At 39.9% G+C, this 25,460-nt stretch overlaps 1 protein-coding gene across 2 annotated transcripts in view; it reads right to left on the minus strand.

Annotated features, from left to right (window-relative positions):
* LMBRD1 (LMBR1 domain containing 1) overlaps nucleotides 1-25,460 on the minus strand; it is a 128,035-nt gene that overhangs the window by 43,834 nt on the left and 58,741 nt on the right. For both annotated transcript variants that reach the window (XM_029066607.2, XM_029066599.2), the window contains exons 8-9: nucleotides 20,942-21,067; nucleotides 18,880-19,032 (exon numbers count right to left, since the gene is read on the minus strand). In XM_029066607.2, coding sequence (XP_028922440.1) covers nucleotides 18,880-19,032; nucleotides 20,942-21,067 — 279 coding nt within the window. The remainder of the gene's footprint in view (nucleotides 1-18,879; nucleotides 19,033-20,941; nucleotides 21,068-25,460) is intronic.

The following is a 25,460-nucleotide window of genomic DNA, read 5'->3' on the forward strand; positions in this document are numbered from 1 at the left end:
CAGATTGGTACACTAATTCCTTTAGGCTAAAGGATAATTTCCACTCAAGCTAAATTATCCTATTAAATATTTAACATTTTTTCCCTTATGGATAATCTGGGTATAGTCAAAAAGTATACTGATGTCATATTGGTATAAAAAAGTTAATTATACAAACATCTAAAAACTTCCATTATAATCCATGAGCAGCATAATGATGTAATTTCATTCCACTACCCTCAAGTCAAATTTAGCAAAGGAAGCAATGATTCAGATTATAATGTGGATTTTCTTAATTTCAAAACAATTTATCCAATTAAAATGTTTATCTAGTTTAAAATTTTTTTATTTGCTTACAATTCCATTGAATCAATCAATCCTATAGAAGGCACAGTAATGTATTAAGTGCTTTTGGAGGGTATACAATATAACAGTTGGGAGAAAGCAAAATTACAACCTAGAGGCAGACAGTCCTACTGAGAGCTCACCTCCTCCAAGAGGCCTTCCCAGACTGAGCTCCCTTTTCCCTCTGCTCTCCCCTGCTCTCTGCTTCTCCCCCTTCCTCTCAGCACTGTGCTCATTTATATATATATTAATTACCCTATTTATTTTGTTAATGAGGTGTACATCCCCTTGATTCTATTTATCTTGATGATGTCTTGTTTTTGTTTTGTTCTGGTATACTTTGCTGTCTGTCTCCCCACTTTAGACTGTGAGCCCGTCATTGGGCAGGGATTGACTCTTACCAAATTGTACATTCCAAGAGCTTAGTTCAGTACACTGCACCTAGTAAGCAATCAATAAATACTATTGAATAAATGAATGGATGGGTGCAAATGAATGGAGTTGTAATTGCATATGGAGGGGGTAGATTTTGATGAAGTGGGAGGTCTCTTGAAATGCTGCTGGGAAAGATGGGAGTCAAAGAAAGGGCAGGAAGGAGGGAGGGCCTGGAGAGAAACAACTCATTTAAACTAAAAACAGTATCTGCAAAGTTTTACACTGGTGTGGTTCCAGGATCTTGCCACTTGATATATTTAATAATGAGCTTATTAATGCCATATTCATCAGAATTAATAACCATCAGTGGATCTTCTTTTTACCCTTCAAAGTAAGTTATGAGTGGGATATTTTTCTTTGGTCAGGCACGTGTAATCCTACTCCAGGTTACAGGCACCCCATAATATAATCTCTGGCAGGAAATCTGCACTGTTAGAAGCATTATCCCACAAATTCTCCCACAGGGTCCAGGGTTCCAGTTGACTGGTATAGATATGTAAATCTATTTACATATGAATAACATATGAAGCAGCATGGCTCAGTGGTAAGAGCCTGGGCTTCGGAATCAGAGGTCATGGGTTCGACTCCCAGCTCTGCCACTTGTCAGTTGTGTGACTGTGGGCAAGTCACTTAACTTCTCTGTGCCTCAGGTACCTCATCTGTAAAATGGGGATTAATTGTGAGCCTCACGTGGGACAACCTGATTACCCTGTATCTATTCCAGTGCTTAGAACAGTGCTCTGCACATAGTAAGCGCTTAATAAATACCAACATTATTATATGTAAATCCCTCAATGGAATTCATTCAGTGGTGTTTGAGAGCTTACTATTTGCAGAGCACTGTATTAAGTGCTTGGGAGAGTATAATACAACTGGGTGGGAAAGTATATTCCCTGCCCACAGTTTACTGTTGAGGGGATACACAGGTGGGAATTGGATACGGTCCCTGTCCCTTATTGGACTGAATTTATTCTCACAATCTCTCCCCACGTGGGCAGAAACTGTGGAATTATCACTGAATGCATCTTGGAGGCAGCTTTTCCCAGTTAGTATTAGACTTTCAATACACTAGAAACACAAGGATAATCAAAAGAGTTGAACTAGGAGGTAATTTAATTTAGAAATAAGGATGCAGATGTTGAGTTAATTACATTTCATTCACAAGACTACTTATCCCACAAAGAACCTCAAACTTTGTCAATCCAGCACATCACTGAAATTGTTGTATTTTCATTTCTCCAATACAAGCTAAAATATTGGAATTAAAAAGAATCCAGATGAATTTATAAATATTATTGATTAAAAGGCATTTATAGGCATTCAGCAGTTAGCCTACTTCATGATGGTTTATGAAGGAAGATGGCTTTTTGGCCTGAACTGGACTAATTCTCAAAATCTGAAAAGCAAATATTTTAATAGGCATAAAAAACTAATTATACAGCTTCCTGCAGATTTAGTCGTAGAACTCATTCATTTTATAGTCCTTTTCTTTTTTTTTTTTTTTTTTTTAATAAACCATGTTTCCCCACTCAAGAACTTCCAGTGGCTGCCTATCCACCTCTGCAAACACACTTCTTTCCATTGGCTTTAAAGCACTCAATCTGCCCCTCCTACCTCACCTATCTAATTTCCTAATTATAATTATAATTACATTTGTTAAGCACTTACTATGTACCAAGCACTGTTCTAAGTGCTGGGGTAGATACAAGGTAATCAGGTTGGACACAGTTCCTGTGCCACATCAGACTCACAGCCTTAATCCCAATTTTACAGATGAAGTAGGTAACTGAGGTACAGAGAAGTTAAGTGACTTGCCCAGGGACACAGTAGACAAGTGGCAGAAGTGGAATTAGAACTCAGATCCTTCTGACTCCCAGGTCCGGGCTCTTGCCACTAGACCATGCTGCATCTGCCTTTACAGGGTGTTCAACTGTGGATTGAGCATGCACCTTAGCGCACGGGTATACCAGAGTCTTTGGAGAGAAGTACTGATAGTGCAGTCACAGCATTTAGGCATTTGAATCGAGTCAATGTACTTATCAAGTTGCCCCAGTGAGGCAGATGAGCAGTTTTTTTGTTTGTTTTTTTAATTTCTGACCCAAATCAAACCAGTTCTGCTATGCTGTCCTGCAACCTTGGGAAATGAGTAAAACCAAAGCTTCAAACAGATGCAAGCATCCCCACCTTTGCAGGTGTGGCCCAATACCTGGGCCAGATAAGCCAGGTATGAATGGGCTAAGGGGCAGCCATCAGGGGCAACTCATAAACCTGAAAGGGAGTGGATACAGCCTGCTGCTGTCCAGGCAGACTGTTCTGTGGCAGAGACAATATCCTACAAAGCAGTCAAGTCATTCATAACCCCAAAAGAGGGTTCAGGAATGGCAGAGAAAACTCCAGCAACAGGAGCAGAGGAAATGGATTGCACTTTCCAGTTATACTTTCCAAGCACTTAGAACAGTCCTCCACACACAGTAAGTGCTCAATAAATAAGACTGAATGAATGAAATGGATGAGTCTCTGGAGAAAATATCTGTCAGAGCATTTCCTCCATAATGTTATCAGGAACCGGCTGGTTTCAGTATATAGGGCATTAAGTCACGCTGATATGGGTCAAGCCCAAAGGTAACATCTCACACTACAACCCAACCCACTTTTGCTCCACTAAAGATAACCTATGCATTGTACCTCAATCTTGCCACCATCCTCCTAGCCCAGGCCTTGTTTCTGGTCTGGGACTACCCACCTCTCCCCAAGCCCCACCCAAGTGGTGGAATAGGAATTAAAACCCAAGTCTTCTGACTTCCATGCCTATGCTCTTTCCCCTAGGCCACTAGAGTATGAAGATGATCACTCACCACCTTCAGAGCATCTCTCATCCAAGAGGCCTTCAGCAACTAAGCCCTCATTTCCTCTTCTCCCACTCCATTCTGCTTCACCATTGCATTTAGATTTATACCCTTTTTACACCCCATGCTCAGCCCCACAGCACAAGTACATATTCATTATTTATTAGTGTCTCCTCTAAATTGTTAGTTCACTGTGGGCAGGGAAAGTGCCTACCAAATCTGACATTGTACTCTCCCAGGCACTTTACACTTTTATCAAATTAGATCAATAGTACTGAGCCCTTTGTGCAGAGCACTATGCTGAGAGACTTGGAGCAAGTACACAGAGTAGTTGGGCTAGTTTAAATATCTGGCACTGAATCTTCTTGGTTCAACCTTCATACTCCTAAAATCCAGCCTTCCCTCTCCATCCCAATTGCTACCACATTAATCCAAGCATTTACCCTATCCTGCTATCCTGTATTAGCCTTCTTGCTGACCTTCCCTGCCTGCTGCCTCTCCCCACTCTAGTCCATACTTCACTCTGCTGCTTGGATCATTTTTCTACAAAACCAAACAGTTCATGTTTCCCTACTGCACAACAACTTCTCGTGGTTGCCCATTCACCTCTGCATCAAAATCCTTAAAAATTGGCTTTAAAGAACTCAATCACCTTCCCTTTTCCCACCACAACCCAGCCCATACATTTCACCCTGCTAATGCCTCCCTGCTCACTGTGCCTTGATCTCATCTATCTCGCTGCGACCTGTTACCCAGACCTCTCACCCAGTCCTGCCACTGCCTCCCATTTCACATCCAGATGATTATTCTCCCCACTTAGAAAGCCTTGTTAAAAGCTTATCTCCAAAAGTCCTTCTCCAATTAAGCCCTCATTTCTTCTCCTCCCACTCCCTTCTAAAATACTCAAACTCTCAGCCACACAGCACTTATGAAAATATCTGTAAATTTATACTAATGTCCACCTCCCTCTCTAGAATGTAGGCAGGGAACATGCCTACCAACTCTGCTGTTGTACTTTCAAGTGTCTAGTAGAGTTCTCCATGCACAGTAATGGCTCAGACTGCAAGCTCATCTCTAGAATGTGAGTTTGTTGTGGGCAGGGAATGTGTCTGTTATAAGGTACTCTCCCAAGCAGTTAATACAGTGCCTTGCACACAATAAGTGCTCAATACATGTAACTGAATGAAAAAATACAATTGAGCAGGCATATTAGTAAAATGTACTAGACTAAAACATAAGGTATCAAAAAATATGATTTTTCTATCTCCTTGGAGAGGTTAAGAAGCCAATATATAAAAAGAGTAAAAATCAGTGTTAAGACTTTGGGCTGGATGGTAGATATGAAGATAATCAAACCTGAGCTTTTGCTAGGTATCTTGGTATATTCTCAAAGTTCACAAAATGAGTTTCCAAGCACTGAGGTAATGCTTTGCTGAGTGGGACAGGTCAGCATGGAGAACATCAGGCTACTGAAATCGCTATAATCTGTATTGAAAAGGAACACATGCAGCCAAAGAAGGGACAAGAGTTTGAAAGTAATGTATAGCTTCTAACAAAGCAGTAAATAACTTGAGCTCAGCAAGTGGTGCTAAAATGAGAAAAGATGGGACTGCAGTATAAAATGTCATGGGTAAAGCAAAAGGCTGGGTATCCCAGCTTCTCTCCCTGACCCCACCCTGTATTACAGGGGCTGAGAACTTCCAGAAAGGAGTGATTATCCTTCTCCCCCTTTTCTCTGCAACCAAAGTGGTTCTCCTGCAGCCTGGTGGGGGGCACAAGCCTGCAGTTCAGGCTGTACAAAGGCCTTCCCTTTCAAACCCTAAAGTCTCTCTCCTCTTTGGAACACTTCAAGTGGCAACAGCAGTATGAGGAAGGCAGGAGCATGAGAAGACAGACTGAGGGAGGAGGAAAGGAGCTAACAGGCCACCATTACCTCTCACCTAGTAACCAGGTTCAGGGCGGAGAAGAAATGGCTTCCTAGGTGGCTAGGAAGGTGGAATACTGGCTTGGCATTCCTAGTACCACTGCCTTTAGGTTGCTTCCCAAGTTCCTCTGGGGCCAGTTACAACCCAGCCCTCCTTCCTTCCAGAATTGACAGTTGAGTTTCTTCCTCTTGAGCAAGAGATTGCAGTGACAGAGGAAGAGAACAAGTAATTTGAAAAGTGGTAATGGGCTCTGCAAGGCATATATGCAACAAACTGCCTTGATGGGCTCATGTGCAAAATTGGTTGTGGGTTGGGTAGCTGCTTTCTCAGCCACATCCATATATGTGGATAGAATGCCACCCTCCGTAGCATCATCTTTAGAAACCAAGGGTCAATACAGAGCTTTCAAAACTGTTTAATTCAGTGTAAACTCATTATGGGCAGGGAACATAACTGCTAATTGTTGTACTGTACTTTCCCAAGTGCTTAGTACAGTGCTCTGAATACAGTAAACACTTACTGCAATTGATTGATTGATTTAGTGTTACCAAAGGACTATGGCATAAAGATCTCTATAGGTATGAGAAACCCTTTCCTCAATGGCCCACATACGCCAAGGCAACTCCTGGCTTTCAGATGTTAACATTCAAGGTCATTCTGTCTGCCAAGGTCACTTTCTGGGATGGGTGCAAGGAGTTAAAGATTACATTCTGTAATGTCTTGCTACTACTCAGTGTCCCACCAGGGTCTCCATCCTTCTGCCTTATCCACACACCTCCGTTTGACTGCCTGGGTACCACTGATTCCCTGATTGCTAACTTGCTGTAATAGCAATTATTCATCATGGTCCCCTGAACAGAATTTCAATTTTTCATACTCTACCTTATTTATGAATATTTTAATAACCTGTTACATTATGCAATATTATATTAGTTACCTCTGAAAAGCTTTAGAGAAGCAGCGTGGCTCAGTGGAAAGAGCATGGGCTTTGGAGTCAGAGGTCATGAGTTCGAATCCCAGCTCTGCCACTTGTCAGCTGTGTGACTGTGGGCAAGTCACTTCACTTCTCTGGGCCTCAGTTACCTCATCTGTAAAATGGGGATTAAGATTGTGAGCCCCATGTGGGACAACCTGATTCCCCCGTGTCTCCCCCAGCGCTTAGAACAGTGCTCTGCACATAGTAAGTGCTTAACAAATACCAACATTATTATTATTATTTTGTAGTTGATATAAACATTGCAACCTTTCTCTCATTAGGCAGTGATCAATTTTTGAAGTTGTGCATATGAAGTAATTTTTTCCCTCAAACAATGAAATGGGCAATTCAGTGAAATATTAGAGAATAAGGTGGCTACAGTCCAACCACCCAAATCACAAAAGCAGGCTGCCAAGTTTTTCTAGAGTTCTGAATCAGGGCACTACCATTTAAGATAAGAGTCAAATGGCAATTACTCCCCACATTAAGAGGCATAATATATAATCAGTACTGATCAGCAAACACATTTTAAACAAATTACAATCAGTACACTTTGAGAGACCAAGTCATGCACTGAGCATTTACTAATGCTTCAATATACCCAATAAACTCTGCTCTCCTAATTGCCTTATTTCAACATCTGCTGTTTAAATCTAGGAGCTGAAGTTCACAGATTAATGACCACATGCTGAGGAATGCCTTTCATCACCATTTGAGGAACTGGAATTTAAATTAGTCAAATATTGTATGGCAAAATTTTAGTTTTTGTGGATTAACAAGGAAAGTTTGGAAGATGAAATACAAATTATTCTCCTTTAATTATTGTCAGAAGGACTATGTAAGAACATTAATGCTTTCTATGATGGCTGGAAGGAATAGGACAGTGAAATAGCATGAAGGCTCACAAACTCTCACTTTGAGAAATCTCTCTGTTGGGAAAGGACCTGTAGTTCCATGGTAGAAGCAGCCTGGCCTAATGGAAAGAACATAGGCCTGGGTTTGCATCCTTGCTCCACTACTTTCCTGCTGAGTGATCTTGGGAAAGTTACTTGATTTGCCTGTGCCTCAGTTTCCTAATCTGTAAATTGGGGATTAAATACTGTCCTCCAATCCCCTTAGGTAGCAAGCCCCATGTGGGACTGGGACTGTGTCCAAATTGATTATCCTGAATCTACCCCAGCATTTAGGCCAGGGTTGGCCCATAAAAACTTTAATATCATTATTCTTACAGAAAAATCTAGAAATGGGAGTGGGATGGCCAGTTTTGTTGGCCCCCACATTTAGAAGGTGTATGAAGTTAGGCAAATTGGGTAGTGAAATGATTTAACTGAGCAAAAAATAGGGAAGTAGATCTTCAGCCACTGAAGCATTGAACTGAGCATTTTGCCTGGAAGAGCAGGACTTGGGGAAAGCTTGTGCTTGGACTCTGGGATGGACAAGTGGAATGGAGGGGATCTCAGATTAGAGGTTGGATACCCTTAATGTTTGGGGTCCATCAGGTTGGACTCTGGAGGAGGAAGGCTCCTGTTCCTGAGGGTGAAAGAAAAAAAACCCTGAAACCAAATAACTTGGAAAAGGAGATGAAGTTGGGATGCCTCAAGAGGAGTGGAGTAGGGAACAGAGAGACAAATGGGAGCTCTGGGATGCCTAAAGATAAATACAGCAATAGTGGGGAAATATTTGCTCCAGGTAAAGATAGTTTGAACCAAATTTGTCTTCATTCTTAAGGGCTAATTACATTATTATTGCTTTTATCGTTCTTGGTGTCTAAGGAAGGGCTGGAGGAAAGGCTACATGAGTTGGGGAGACACATGGGCCTGGAAAGGTGCGGGCGCAGAAGGGAGCACTTGGTCTGCAGGCTTAGAGAGGCAGCGAGGCTTAGTGGAAAGAGCATGGGCTTGAGAGTCAGAGGTTGTGGGTTCTAATCTGAGCTTCACCACTTGTCAGCTGTGTGACTTTGAGCAAGTCCCTAAACTTCTCTGTGCCTCAGTTATCTCATCTGTAAAATGGGGATTGAGACTGTGAGACAACCTGATTACCTTGAATCCACCCCAGCACTTAACACATACTAAGTGCTTAACAAATACCATCATTATTATTATTGTAGTCAGCCCCAGCAGAGGGATGGTTGGCAATTCCCCGATGACCCCTATGCCTTCAGGAAGATGCCTGGACTTTAGTCATTGGGTGGATGCAGGAATGGGGTGCAGGGACTTAGAGAAGTCCTAAGCAGCATGTCTCCACACTGGCATTCAAAGAATGGGCGAAAGGGAGGTCTTTAGAACCCAGCAGAGGCTGACTAGGGTCCAGAATCTCCTCAAGTGACTCCAGGGCCTTTTGGCCAAGATTTAGGGCTGAGAAGACCTCCACAGTGGCTTTTGGCTCAGAGGCCCATGGCTTGGAAATGGCACAGTGGGAAGCCTATTTAATTTTGCAGTGAGCCATGGTACTTGAAAATGGGGAGCTACTCATTACAGGCTTTAGACGGGAGTCATTGAGAACACTCCCGGATACCAGACACACATCTCTGATGAACCAGAAAGTGCCCACGCAATTTGCACTTTCACAAAAGCTTCTGTAAAATATCACTGCATTAAGTACAAAGAACTTACAGCTTATCCTGGATGGGCCCCCTGAGAGCTCCATCATCCTTTGTCCCAGAGCTATTGTATCTCTGGAAATAGGGGTGCTACTTCCAAGTCATGGGCCTTTGAGGCAAAATCCACTGTGGAGGCTGGGCTTTTATATAGGGAGAACAGGTAATTAATCACCAATTTAGAGAAGCAGTGTGACCTAGTGGATAGAAGCAGGCCTGGGAGTCAGAAAGACCTGGGTTCTAATCCCAGTTCTGACACTTGTCTAAGTCACTTCACTTTTTTCTGCCTCAGTTAAATCTGTAAATCCCGATCTGTAAAATCGGGATTAAGACTATGAGCCCCATGGATCCGGGACTGTGTCCAACCTGATTACCCTGAGTCTACCACAGCGCTTACCAATGAGGAAACTTACATAGAGACAAACTGCCCATAGTCATTTGGCAGGCCAGGGTTTGACCCAATATTACAACCTAAATTTCCTGACTCCCAGGCCTCTGTTCTTTCATTAGCTCACACTGCTTCTCAGCCTTCTAGTCGATTAGCACAGTGTAATAACGATTATGGTATAATTATGGTATTTGTTAAGTGCTATGTGCCAAATAGTGTTATAAGCACTGGGGTATTTACAAGCAAACCAGGTTGGACACAGTCCCTTTCCCACGTGGGGCTCACAGTCTCAATCCCCATTTTACAGATGAGGTAACAGGCAGAGAGAAGGGAAGTGACTTGCACATGGTCACCCAGCAGCCAAGTAGCCAGAGTCAGGATTAGCACCATGACCTGACTCTCAGGCCCAGGCTCTATCCACTACACCATACTGTTTCTCAGTGTGACTTTTTGATGAAGTCACTAAGACTGTGAGCTCGTTGTGGGTAAGGAATGTATCTACCAACTCATGTAACTATGTTTTTATCCATTTTATTTTACATTTTGTTTTGATCAACTTTTGAAATCTTGGAAATGCATTATTGCACTTTATATTATTTCCATGGAAGCTTACCACTATATTCAGAGCAAAATAAGAGCACTACTTGGGAGGCAGCTGCACTGCATTAAAGGTTACTTGTTCCTAAGTTTTAGAAAGTCATAGAGATTTTTTAATACCTTAATCAAGTGCCAGAATTTTTCCAATAGAAAAGTGTAGCAGGAGCCACGAACTATAGACAAAGAATCACTATTCAGGCTGTTGAATGTGTACCTGAACAGGAAGTCTACCACATTTTTGATTAGGCATGGTTAAATAAACAAGCAATTTGACAAGATACTTATTTCTAATGAGAGACTGCCAAGAAAACATCCAATGAAGGTTCACCTTTTTGCATTGGGAAGAATTAATAAGACACTCCAAAGTGAGATCAAATGAACACTGCTTAACTGATTTCTGACCTTTTCTTTGTAAATATCAATTCACAAATATTAATACCACAAAAGACCCAAGCTTAAAAATTGTTACCTGTATACCTGCCAAATATATTCCAAAATTTCTCAGTCCAAAGTGTTAAGCAAATATGGCCAAAATTTGAATTCTAAAATCAAGGATATTGAATACCTAATTCGTATTTAATAATATACAAAAGTAACCTATATGCTTACAGTTTCTTTAAGTTTAATTCTAAGTTTGTGCATCTCCTGTACTGCTAATAAAATGCTAGAGTTTTCAAAAAGTATGTATTCCTAGATTATCCAAACTAGAAAGAATGAGAACCGGATTCTTATACCTTAATAAAGAACAAGCAACATAATGCTGGCTATTATATTCTAAGAGAATGAGGATTTCAAAATATAATCCCACTGAAAAGGGGCATAGTCATTTACTTTGAGTTCATTTTAGGAAGACATCAAAAATTTCAATATTTTAATATCAGAAAAAGGAAATTTTAATTGCTTAATTTTCAAGCAATATATACCCACACCTATCTTTGCTTAGACTGCACCATATTTTTTGAAATGCTACTTCCGAAAATAATTTATAATGCAATTTTACAAAGCAATGGAAAGTGAAAGACTCTTTATGAATGCATAGTAACACTTTTGATAAAATTTTAATATCTCTTCTTCCAACACACATGAAAAGAAATGTCATTCCAATGCCTTCAGGCATTTTCACACAAAATAGGCAGAAGTAAAAGAGAATCCATTCTTGCTTTAAAATTGTCCCTTTATAGAATGAAGTCTGCCACTTCTATATAATATTAACCCACATATAATTTTAATGGGTTCTAGAAGAAAAATGTTTAAGAAAAGAATCAAAATGACCCTAGAAATGACAGTCTATTAGAGATCATTTGTGCAGGTTTTGAAAACTTATCACCTGTTGACTTCTTGAAATTTTAAAATAGGAGCATATAATGGATTAGAATTCTCAATATCACTTTTGACTATTCTGTTTGTGCTAGAAAACACAAAAAGCATCCTAGATACAATTATCAGAAAGCACTTGAAATCCACTGGGTGATGCTTCCAAATTACGGGCATCATCTAAAGTCTTTGAAACAGTCATCCCAGAGCTATTACATGTAAATGACTGGGCTTTTTAGGCATACACTCATGATGAAACAACTAGTTTTCACAGTCATCACAGTGCTATGGACTGCCAATAATAATCACAAAGATTTATACTGATAAATTCTTGGTGTCACTGAGTCCTACAAACCAAATAGTACAATACCAGACAAGACAAATAAAATTGAGAACAAAATAGTATGACATTGCTTTTAGCAGACTGCCAGCTTGACAAGAATTGCAAGTTTAGTCCCAGGCTCTAGACACGTTAAGCACTCAAATGCAAGAGAAATAGGGAGGAAGTTAGAGAAGTAGGGAGGAACAATTAGAAATAAAAAGGGAAAGAGATAATCCAGAATACCTGAAGGTCTCTGGGAGCTTGTTTCAGACTACAGATCCAATCTTCCAGGAAGATTTCAACTTAAAAGGCTAAAACCATCATCAAGAGAACTGGATTATGAGCTCTGAACCAGTGAGAACTATGCTCTAGGACAGGTGTGAGCAGAACGTGGTTTGTATCTAGCCCCCACCAACAGATTTACTTAGGCCTCAGTACCACCTAGCAGGCTTTTATTCATCTGATGAAGCAGTTTAATCTCCCACACACATACAAGGCAGGTTTGCAGCTAGTTAGGAGCTGCTGCAGGGAAAACAGACTGCTTCCATTCTTTAAATCCCCTTCTTCCCATCCACGCTCTGTGTGTCAGTCTGAAATTGGTGGTCCAAGCCTCAACAGAATTTCCTAAGAGGTTAATAGCCCTTTGGTTGAAATAATTGTTTTATAAAGACATAAAAAATGAGGCAAATCACTAACAACTGCTTTCCAAAGTAAAAATTAGCCCAGAATTGGTAGCATCCTGTAATCTGGCAAATATTACTCAGTCAAGGATGACCAGTGACATTTACTAATTTCTGCATGTTGTCTAACAATAAAGTTAGACTTGAGGTAGCAAAGCATATAAAGAAAGCCAGCCTGTCCTTAGCAAGGCAAAATAGCCTCAAAAATTTGGCCAAAATGAAGACCTATAAAGCAATTATAATATTCAAGCTTCTCTATAGTTGTGAAAATTGGACCTACCACAGACAGCACAGTTGATTTCTAGAGCACTGCCATTAACAGTGAAGTCCCAGGCACCCAGACCAATGAGGCAATGCCTCGTTATATCACGCCTTCAGTGAACATCTTCACTGAAGGATGTGTGAGAACTAGCAATTGGAATACCTAAGCACCTGTTTATAGTGAGCTGAGGAAACCTAAGAGGGACAGAAGAAATGAAAGACCCTGAATGAAAAAAAAAAATTCCAAGCAACGTGGCCTAGCCATGGCAGTTGTAATGTTGCTGTGGAAGGTAGATCAGCCGAATTTACAGCACTTGGGAGTGGATGGCAACCTCAGAAAATAGAGAAGTGAGAAGTTGTGGCCTGTACCCAGGAGACTAAACTCATTATGAGCAGGGAATGTTTCTATCATCTGTTGTAGTGTACTCTCCCAAGTAATGTTTAGTAATGTGCTCTGAACACAGTAAGCGCTCAACAAATATCACCGATTGATAAATGCAAAAGGGCAGCAAGCACCAAACTTCATATGCATGCTTAGCAGGGAATGCTTTTAGCCATGCATAGGCCGATTAGTAACACTGGTAAGATCTCGCTACTGGTTTCGTGTTCAAATCTGAATGTTCTCTTTACTGGGCACTAAATTACAGCAAGGTCACATCTGGAAAGGGGTGTTTTAAAATTGCTTCTAAACAAACCTGTAAAGACTTAGAAGCAGAAGCTTGGACTTCAAACACCGTGACCCAAAGGTGCTGGTTTCACCTACACTTTCCAGAAGCTAATGAAGCAATGTGAGAGGAGACTGGTTCTCTTACCAATAGTGGAAAAGTCCCACCCTCCTGATGAAGGGGGTGAATTCTCTTGAGGAGCCTGTGGTGAACAGGTGTTGGCAGTTGGAGCTTCCTGTGAGCCCAAGACCCTGACAGAAGTTTCATGTGATAAACCCTCTCCTCCCCTTGACTTTCCCATCACTGTAGATAGCACCACCATCCTCCCTATCTCTCAGGCCCATAACCTTGGTGTCAGCACCTAGAACAGTGTTTGGCACATAATACGCCCTTAACAAAGACCATTACCATCATCATCCTCTACACATTTCTCATTCAACCCACATATTCAATCTATAGACAAATCCTATTGGGTCCACCATCACAATGTCATTAAAATCCACCCTTTCCTCTTTATCCCAACCACTACCATGTTAATTCATTCATTATTCAATCACATTTTTTGAGCATTTACTGTGTGCAAAGTACTGTACTAAGTGCTTGGAAAGTACAATTCAGCAATAGAGACAATCCCTGCTCAAAATGGGCTTTCAGTCTAGAATAAATGGAATTTATATACACATCAATAATAATAATAATGATGGTATTTGTTAAGTTTACTATGTGCACTGTTCTAAATGCTGAAAACAAGCAAACAGGCATTAATATGAACAGAATTATAGATAGGTACATAGCTACACAAGTGTTGTGGGACAGGGGCCGGGGGGAGAGGGAACTGAGGAAGAGGGGAACACTCATCCAAACACTCATCCCGTCTTGACTACTATATCAGTCTCCTTGCTGACCTCCCTGCCTCTCTTCATTGCCATCCTTCATCACTCTCCTGCCCAGATTGGTTTTTTAGGAAAAGATTTAGTCCACGTTTCCCTACTCGTTTTTAGCCATCCACCTCCAAAAACAAACTCCTTACCATCAGTTTTAAAGCACTCAATCAGCTTGTCACCTCAACGTCCCTTACTTCTTACGACTATCCATGAGCACATTCACTTCCCTAATATAGCAATCTATTCACTATACCTCAATCTTGCCTATCTCGCCTCTGACCTCTCACCCACATCCTGCCTCTGGACTGGAACCTCTTCCCCCTTTATATCTGACAGGTGATCACTCCCTACCTTCAAAGCCTTATTAAAAAAAGTTACGTATCCTGAAAAAGGTCTTCCCCCACAAAGCTCTCTTCCTGAGAAGCTGTATGGTATAGTGGATAGCGCATGGGCCAAAGACTCAGACGGTCATGGGTTCTAATCCCAGTTTCATCACTTGTCTGCTGCGTGACCTTGGGCAAGTCACTTAACTTCTCTATGCCTCAGTTACCTCGTTCGTGTAAAGAAAGAAAAAGGGCAGGGGGGATTAAGGGTGAGCTCAGTGTGGGGCAGGGACTGTGTCCAACCTGATTAATTTGCATCCACCGCAGTGCTAGGCATATAGTAAGCACTTAAGTACAATATTATTATTGTTGTTGTTGTTATTTCCCTTACTCCCTCTTCTTTCTTCATCTTGGATTTGATTTATTCACACCCATACTCATCCACACAGCACCTAAGGATGTATCTAACTTATTTTAACGTCTGTCTCCCCCTCTAGACTATAAACTCCCTGTAGGCAGGGAACATGTCTACCAACTCTTGTATTCTAGTCTCACAAGCACTTACTATGTGCAGAGAACTGTATTAAAGTGCTCAGAAAATACAAATGATCGATTGAATAAAACATGTCTCTTTAGTAACGATATACCTGGAGTTAACCCAGAGCTGTGGTAAGTTAACTTGGGGAAATTTTAGACTAAACCTTTCCTTTCGCCCAGCCACTTTCCCAAGCAGCTTCAGCCAGCTTTATGGCTGAAGAAGTCATGTGTGATCTCTGTTAATCAGGCCACCAAACTTAGTTCTTGCAGTTTTGAAACTTGGTGGTTCTAAATGTTAACTTGTTCGCCTCATCTTGGGATTTTTTTTTCCTCTTTACAACTGAGTTGATGATAAAATCACAACTTCGGTCATTACCTGATTTAGCTATGACTAGTGGCTTTTGATAAGAAACAAAAGCTTCTGAGTTTGGTAGATGTTTGAGAAAAATAGAAAAAGTAAAAAGTGTTCTCTAAACACAAGGAGTTTGCAATCAAATCCAAAGGCAATCACACAAAGTGAATAAGAATTTCATGACAAAGGAAAACCAAATCATTGCCGTAAATGTACCAGGTCAGAAGAGACCCTACTTGAAAATATTTTTATAAACTTACCACATATTATAAAAAACACACAGACTTGCATATTTCCTCATTTCTCAGTATAAGATAAGAATCTGCTAAGATTCTGGTTCTAGAATGGCTTTATGAATGGAGGATTGCTGGAAACCCTACTATAATAGTATCTCTTAATCCATGAACACAAACATCACCAAGATCCGCCCTTTCTTCTCCATCTAAACTGCTACCTTGCTGGTACAAGCTCTCATAATAACCTAACTGGATTATTGCATCAGCCTCCTTTCTGATCTCCCATCCTGCTGTCTCTCCCTGCTCCAGTCTTTTCTTCATTCTGCTGCCCAGATTATCTTTCTACAGAAACGCTCTGGGCACGTCACCTCCCTCTTCAAAACCTCCAGTAGTTGCCTATCAACCTTAGCATGAATAAAAAACTCCTCACTCGACTTCAAAGCTCTCCATCACCTGAGCCCCTCCTACCTCACCTCCCTTCTCTCCTTCTATAGCCCACCACATAGACACTGCTCCTCTGCCGCTAACCTCCTCACAGTGCCTCATTCTCACCTGTGCTGCCGTTGACCCCTGGCCCACATCCTACAGCTGATCTGGAATGCCCTCCCTCCTCACATCCTCCAAACTAACTCTCTTCCCATCTTCAAAGCCCTGAGAGCTCACCTCCTCCCGGAGGCCTTCCCAGACTGAGCCTCCTTTTCCCTCTGCCCATTCTCTCCTCCCCATTCCTCCTACTCCCTCCCTCTGTCTTCCCCCTCACCTCCCCACAGTACCTGTGCATATTTGTATATATTTGTATATATTATTTGTTACTCTATTTTATTAATGATGTGTATACAGCTATGATTCTATTTATCTTGATAGTATTGACACCTGCCTACTTGTTTCGTTTTGTTGTCTGTCTCCCCTGTTTAGACTGTGAGCTGTTGTTGGGCAGGGATTGTCTCTATTCGTTGCCGAATTGTACATTCCAAGTGCTTAGTACAGTGCTCTGCACAGAGTTAAGTGCTCAATACAATTGAATGAATGAATAGTTTAAACTTTGAGGACATTTCTAAGAAATAATTTAAACAACTTCATTGTTCAAAAGCTCTTCAAGTGAAATGCCAGGTTTTTAATAGCTGCAGCTGTTCTACATAGGTATGAATAATATTTTTCTTTCTTTCAACAAGTATATCTTAATTGAAAAAAATGTATGGGTAGAAAAGCAAGTAAGTTCTTATCTTTCAAGTCTAATGGTGAATGAGTTCACTGCATATTCCAGTATTTTATGATGAGACTGTAGTTTAACAGTAAAAAATTGAATAGCTTGTAAAAACTATTCCATAACTAAGTACAAACTACCTTGTTTCTTAATGAAATTACTTTCACAGTTTGAGGATTGGTTGTTGCTGCCTTTCCAATATGGCAAGATAATACTATTCCTCTAATATCCTGGAAAATCCATTAAAAAGGAAACATATCTTCCCAGACACCTAGCACAGTAGTTGGCTCATGGTAAGTCCTTAGGTTATATACAAGACCAAAAATCTTATTTAAAATATGTATGAAAGCTGGTCAGTTGCTTAAATAAATTTTTAAAGCAAATCCACTGTCAACGATTTGATCAATTGATTTATTTTGTTCACTTTGAGATGTGCTCTAGATTGAAAGGTTTTTCATTTGAGAGAATTAAGAGGCATAAAAATCATGACCATAATTAAGAGTAAGATAGTATTTCAGGCAGATTAATAAGCATGAATTCCCTAATTCAGCATATCCTGTAAGCACCAAAGGTTTCTGAAATTTTGGTTTTACCATTTCTTTAAAAATATTTCTCCCAAATTGTTACTTAACACTTAATACTAATTTTGTAAAATTTATACACTGCATCTCTACCCACACATGTATCTACTCCACACAACCATCATTATGGCACTGACTACACATTTACCTCGCACTGAACTCTAAAATAGACCATGAGATTGAATTAAGTCCCTGTCCTACACATGGATTGGTTGTTGCTGCCTTTTTAGTGTTAGCTTTTCTTCAAGTTATGCTAAGGCATGTCTATCTTTTGTAGCCAGCAAGATACATGGATACAGATTCAAGAAAAGATTTCACAATCCAAAATCTTGACAATTATTCATTAATAGTTGAACATAGATGATTGTACTTTAGGAGTGCATACATATGATTGTTAACTGACATACTGAATTAAGCAAAAGTTAGGGATCAACCATAAATCTAAAGAGAATTAAGTTTATGTATCAACCTGCAGTAGGAAAGCTGCATACAAACCAAAATTCTACATATCACCAACAGAATTCTGTCACAGGACTCATTACCTAGGCTTTATGGTGGCTAATGGTGCCAAGTTAACCAGCCAACAAAGGAATAAAAAAAGGCCAGCAAATCAAATGGGAGAATGTCAGAGTGCACTGGAAGTACTTGGGTATTAGGCTCTTAACCAAACTGAAAATCTACAGGGATCTGTAGAGATCTGTAGATCTTCAGAGATCTAGTTAATGCTGTCCAAACTGGACCATTCTCAAATGCCATTTCTAACTCCTTGAATAGTCCCATGAGTGTCATTTACAAGTTTTATTCAACATCAAATGTCAAGACTGGATCACAACTAGATAGAATCAGCCTCAACAACACTGGGTGGGACACATGAGCAAAGTGGACAACAAGACTATACCTAAATAGCTGCTGTTGGGTGAGCTAATGTGGAAAAGCAAGGATTTCAAAAACATGTAGAGCAATCCTAAATCTTGGTGGAAACACGTCACAGATAGCCCATCCCTGCAATCAAGAAAGGAGTGACTCTGAGCAGAAGCTTCATATCTGTGAGACAAGGAGACAAAGGCAAGATGTGCCACAGCATCAATGCTTAGAACAGTATTTGGCACATAGAAAGTGCTTAACAAATGCCATAATAATGTAAATTCAAAGAGAGGTAGTCATTGTATGTGCAAATATATATACACACAGTTGGGACTGTGGATCCCACATACACCTATTCACATATGTACCATGACTAAAAAAAGGCATCTTCAGCCACAACGGGCACAGAGTCACACAACATGACAGGTGTTTATGGATACAATAGATGGGTGTAAATAGGATGTTGGTACTGACAGTACATTGACATAATGCTATTCTGCATATATAATAGGTAATCTTCATTTAGTATGGCTGAGATTAATTATAGAAGTTTTATAACTACATTGTACCTTCAGAGGACGCAAGAACCCACAAAATTTTGTCCAGCAGCTCTTTTCTATGAATTCCAGGTGCCTATCTCTTCTTTTCAGGGTTCTCAGCTTTTCTTCAAGTTGTCGTAAGGCATGTCTATCCTTTGTAGCCAGCGGACGACCATCTTTGTTCTGCAGAAAATAATGGAGAATAGTAAAGTGTAGAATTTTGGAGATACATTAACGGTAAAATGAAAAGTTTACTTTTGTAGTAGTTACCAATCTAGAAGAGTTCTGGTCAGTGATAACTATACACTTAGTGTACCTCAATATACACTAGGCAAATCTCAATAAAGAAAAACATCTGTGCTGTTTGGCATAGCTCAAACATCTGCACAGGCAAAGCAATCCAAGGGCAACAAGAGTGATTTACAGGTAGGTTTAGATGCAGGGGTCAATCGCCAGATGGCATTTACCAGGTATCTCATATTTTTCAAGACCAGGGTCATAGAAAATGGCTGCTGAACCCCACTCGCTAGGACTTCATGCACAAAAAACAAAAAAAAGCCCTCCATCTGGTCCCCAGACATGCTCTGACTAGAAATACACTTTTTGCTCCACTCTTATTGTAGCAGTTTTCAATCTGAGTCCAAAATGTTCTTTATTTTAAGATGGTATTTGTTAAGTACTTATTTACCAAGTATGGTATTAAGCACTGGGGACAACAATGCAAATCAGATCAGAGAGTCCCTTTGCCTTATGGACCTCAGAATCTAAGGGGAAGGAGAATAGGTACCTAATCCTCATTTTACAGATGAGGACACAGACAAAGAGTGTTAAGTGACTGGTCTGAGATCACATAACAGCCAAGGGGAGGATCTGGGATTAGAACCCACGTCCGAACCCCAAGCCTGTATTCTTTTCCCCTAAATCATGCTGCTTCTATACTCATTCCAAAATAGGAGGCAGGGTAGAGCAGAAATCAATTATTGGTATTTATTGAGCACTTGTGGGCAGAGTACTGTAGGAGAGAAGCAGTGTGGCTTAGTGGAAAGAGCCTGGGCTTGGAAATCAGAGGTCGTGGGTTCTAATCCGGGATCTGCTACTTGTCTGCTGTGTGACCTTGGGCAAGTCACTTGACTTCTCTGTGCCAGTTACGTCATCTGTAAAATGGGGATTAAGACTGAGACCCATGTGGGACAACCTGATTACTCTGTACCTACCTCAGTGCTTAGAACAGTCCTTGGCACATAGTAATGGTTTAACAAATACCATCATTTTTATTATTATTACAGAACAACAGAATTAGCAGACATGTTCGCTGCTCATAACTAGTTTAGAGTCTAGACAGCAGAAAGCCAAATAGCTTTGTTCTTTCATTCCATATTTAGGAGATGGCTAACCCTGAAAGATATCCAGATTATATTATGATATCTATGAGAAGTAACTGGACCAACCATTTGTTCTATAAGAGCTAGTGTGACTGATAGTCAAGTACTGTAATAAAGTGACCAGAGAGTGTGCCACTTAAAATTTGTGAATAATGAAGCAGTTCACTCTTTCCCAGTCTCTGTATGCACCCATTTTATGTATAAATTTCAAGCTTTCTTTTGTAAAAGCCAGTTTTAGTACATATTAATTTACACTAAACCATATTGAAGTTAGACAACCATTATTAAAGGACCTCTGAATTTGGGTTTTGGGGTGAATGGTCAGAATTCAACTTATTCTATACCTCATTTACTATTAAAAGAATTAGATATTTGAATCCAACATTTTGACTCATTGAGTTCTTAACTAAAATACATAGGTCCATAGTCTTTGTCTCTACTCATAATACTGGAGAGGAAGACTTATTCTACTGGGAAAAAAGACAGACAAAAACATTAGTTTAACCAAGTCCACATAAAATGATGCAGCCTTCAAGTTATGAGAAATAGGCTTGAAAAGATGAAAGAATTTACAAGTTTGATTCTAGAAAAGCCAAAGACTACCACTGATTAAAGAAATATTTAAACAGCTACTCGATTCATTTCAATTGGAAATTCAAAGATATATGGGTTATTTCCCCCCATTGTACCAAAAAAAATATATATATCACCTTTGATTTAATCCTCTGAATGTTTTGCTCCACTTCTTCAATATCTTCAGTGTTTTCCAAGCGCTCATATGCAGCATTTCTGGTACCCTTTATCAAACTTAGAGGCAAGGCTGACATACCATAAGCCTGAAACAAGAAGCAAACTTCTGCTTTAAATGCTTCTTTGAAATAATTTACAAAATATCCTTTATGATTACCACAGCCAAGAATATGTTCTTTCTGAACTTCACATTCAATGTAGAGAAAGCTGTCCTTGGTAGACAATGAATACTATACCTTGAAAGCAAAGTACAATTTCACATTATATAAAGCTTGATTTTGTCATACAATTGAGAATATTGCCATTACTAAGGCTCATTATTGACCTTAGAGAAGCTCCTTTTTTGAGACGTGTTTAACTTCTAGAAAATGCAAAGAGGTGTGCTAAATATGCAGAAAGGACCTAGTGGTCTATGACAATAGGTAACCAAGACTTCATATATCATGTTAAAATCATTAAAATCACTATTAAATGCTTTATCTTTCCCCCGTGATATTAACAGAATACAGTAGAAAAGCATATTCTTACAATTCATCATTTAAAGTAGTTGATTTAGGAATGTATCATAGTGGAGCATGGGTATGTAATTAAAGGGACCTACATTCCTAATGTATTTTGTGAGCTCATATCCATTTATTGATTGGAGTAGCTAGGCTGGACAAGATCCGCCCTTTACTCTCCATCCAAACCGCTACCTTGCTGGTACAAACTCTCATCATATCCCAACTACATTATTCATCAGGCTCCTCTGTGATTTCCCATCCTCCTGTCTCTCCCCACTTCAATTTATACTTCACTCCGCTGCCTGGATCATCTTCCTACAGAAACACTCTGGGCATGACACTCCCCTCTTCAAAAACCTCCAGTGGTTACCTATAAAACTTTCGCATGAAGCAAAAACTCTTCATTTTTGGCTTCAATGCTCACCATCACCTTGCCCCCTTCTGCCTCACCTCCTTTTCTCCTTCTACAGCCCAGCCTGAACACTCCACTCCTAGTAATAATAATGTTGGTATTTGTTAAGCGCTTACTATGTGTCGAGCACTGTTCTAAGCACTGGGGTAGACACAGGGGAATCAGGATGTCCCACGTGGGGCTCACAATCTTAATCCCCATTTTACAGATGAGGTAACTGAGGCACAGAGAAGTTAAGTGACTTGCCCACAGTCACACAGCTGACAAGGGGCAGGTCTGGGATTCAAACTCATGACCTCTGACTCCAAAGCCCGGGCTCTTTCCACTGCTCCTCATGCTAACCTCCTTATTGGGCTTCGTTCTAAACTCCTGGCCCACATCCTACCACTGACCTGGAATGTCTTCTCTCCTCACATCCAAACTCACTCTCTTTCCTTCTTCAAAGCCCTACTGAGAGCTCACCTCCTCCACGAGGCCTTCCCAGACTGAGCCCTCCCTTTCCCACTACCCCTCCTCCTCTCCCCATTCCACCTACTCCCTCCCACTGCTGTACCTCCTTCCTCTCCCCACAGCACTTGTGTATATTTGTATATATTTATTACTCTTTTATTAATGATTATCTATTTTTCTATTTTGATGGTATTGATGCCTACTTGTTTTGCTGTCTGTCTCCCCCTTCTAGACTGTGAGCCCATTGTTGGACATGGGTTGTCTCTATCTGTTGCTAAATTGTACATTCCAAGTACTTAGTATAGTGCTCTGATGCTCTGAACACAGCAAGCACTCAATAAATATGGTTGAATGAATAACTAACTGTATAACTCCAAAGAAGCATTCTGAATCTCCCAAAGTGTCCTCTCAATAAGGAAAGTTAGTGAAAAAATTCAGGCTATAGTACCCTAAGATTACTAATGGCAGAAGTGACCTTGAGAACTACAACCCAGCAAAATTAGCTTGTAACAGCCCTCTTCTTGCTAAGAACATCTTAGGACATATCTTTGGTCCTGGAAGAACCTCTTAAGGTTCCACACCAAAGTTTTTTTGTATTTTTTTTTTTTTTAAAGAAACTGAGTCAGGGATTTGGAGGAGATATTCTGTCTTGCACAGAAAACTATGAAAAAAGAGTAGGGATACACAGTCCCTTCTCAGGTTGGAAGTGTCTAAAGGAAGAATTTCTTAGAGGTTATCCCCAGGATTAATTTTATCTAAAAATTTTCAAATAGTCTGGAAGAGAAAATATAGTGAAATCTACAGTTAGAGAAGGGACCTATTAATAATTGACTAGCTTCCATATAACATGTGGAAATTAGGGCTGAATCTAAATGCCTGTATATACAGTTTTGTGCTGCAGTTTTTTCATTACAGGATTTTCATTCTATAAAATTGTGTTCTGGTTAAACTATTTATGGGATGCTGACTAGGTACTAATATCCAAGCAGCAGACAAGTTGGAAGAAGAAATCCTATATTTTGGTATGTGTTCAATAGGCTTCACCAGAGGAGAGCTGGCAAATTGGCAAGTGCAAAAAGAGTTCAGCATCCAAGAAAGTGGGTTTGACAGCAAATCTTAAAGAAGGCTTGACAAACTAGGGAAAGGAATTGAGGGGGGCAGTGGTTGATGCTATTCATTCAGTTTTATACTGGATAGTGAGGTGTTGGTTGATCTCCTGTCCACTACTTGTGTGTTGCGAGAGAAGGAAATTGACAGAAGGAAATTCTTGAGTATCATGAGTCATATGAGTTGAAAGAATGTGGCACATGAGAAGCAGAAAGGTAGCTGCAAGACAAGCCAGAAGTTGAGGTTTTCCTCATAGGAGGAAAAAGCATGCCTTCCTCCTAAAACAACTATTTTCAAGCTTTTTGAAGGGTTTTTCCCTTGCTTGCCCACATATCAACCTTTAGCCCTTTTGTACATATTTTCAATCACTAATCACCTTCAATACTGATGTTCATTCAATTTTCTTCATTTTTCTATAGATATATTTTTCTGTCTTCTCCATTAAAGTATTAGCTCCTAGTGGTCACAGAATGTCAGTTTTTTGTTTTATACTTCCAATGTGGGCACTCAAATGCCATTACCATTGCTTCTACTGAAATTCAGATGTTACCACACAGTATAAAATGATTTCTTGGCAGAAGTGAGTTAAATTGCATTTGTTTACTTATGGAAGTTAATATGGTTTAACCATTAAGATAACCATTATGGTTGTTTTGAGACATAGTTCCATTATTATAAGCTGAGGAAGGTACTTTTAATGGTATTTGTAAGCCCCTGCTATGCATCAAACACTGTTCAAAAAGCTAGCATAGGTACAAGTTAATTAGGTCAGACACAGTCCGTGCCATGCATGGGGCTCACAGACTAAATAGGAGGGAGGACAGAAATTGAATCCCCATTTTACAGCTGAGAAAACAGGCACAGAGAAGTTAAATAACTTCCCCAAGGTCACACAGCAAATTGGCAAAGCTGGGACTAGAACCCAGGTCCTTGCTCTTTCCATTAGGCTGCTTCTTAACACTTGGTGGCAAAGTCTTTAAAAAGGAGATTTTACTAGCTCATATAATTTTCAGATTGTAGCTGAAAGCCAAGACTAACAAAGGCACTGAGTATAAAAGCAATTTACTGAATAAAGAAAGGTTATTTTGATATAAAAAGGGGTGGGTGAATAGAAAGTAGCTCTAAGATTCAAAACAAAGATGCTTTTCAGGATTTCAATTCGGATCCTTAAATTATTATTTCAAGTGTTGAATAATGATTGTATTTATAAAATACATACAATACGCTAACATTGTGTTACAAGTCGGATACATAAATGAGAGATTGGACAAAGTCCCTGTTGCACACAGAGCTCACAGTATAAGAGCAAGGAAGAATTCTATCCTCATCTTACAAAAGAAAAAAACTGAGGCACAGGAAGTTAAACAACTTGCCCAAGGAGACACAGCATGCAAGTGGTGGAGCGGAGACGAGAACCTGGATTTCCTAATCCCATTCTCATCCCATCTGGCTACAGTGTTGAGCACATCTGTTCCAAAGGAAAAGATATTTTACAACATTCCAAAGAGGGAAGTTCACTTATGGGCTTTGGCTTTTGTGGCTATCAACTCATGTGTTAAGTATTTTTGTGTTATTTTACTGGGAAACATACAAATCAAGTTGATCTATTTTTCTGATAACAAGGCTTACTAGGAAGAAAAGTAATAAGATAACATAAGATGACAAGCAGTTGTTATTTAAGAGTGACTGAAAAGGAAACATAAATGTATAAACTTGGCAAACAAGCTCAATGAGGCCCTTCCTTAAATGTACATCAGTCTCATTCTAACAATATAAACTATGAGAGATGTCATGAGAAAAATACCCATTTGGATTTAAGAAGCTATCTAGTAGAATATTAACTGGTATCTCTAGACTATACATGTATTATGTGCAGGGAAGATGTCTGTTTTTCCTCTCACAATCACCTCAGTGCAGTTCTCTACACACTACAAGTGCTCAATAAATATCATTGATGTTATTTTGTAACAATCATTCAGAATCCATCTCACCTAAGACTTTTAAAGT

The sequence above is a fragment of the Ornithorhynchus anatinus genome, chromosome 1 (assembly GCF_004115215.2).
Source record: "Ornithorhynchus anatinus isolate Pmale09 chromosome 1, mOrnAna1.pri.v4, whole genome shotgun sequence".
Classification (NCBI taxonomy): domain Eukaryota; kingdom Metazoa; phylum Chordata; class Mammalia; order Monotremata; family Ornithorhynchidae; genus Ornithorhynchus; species Ornithorhynchus anatinus.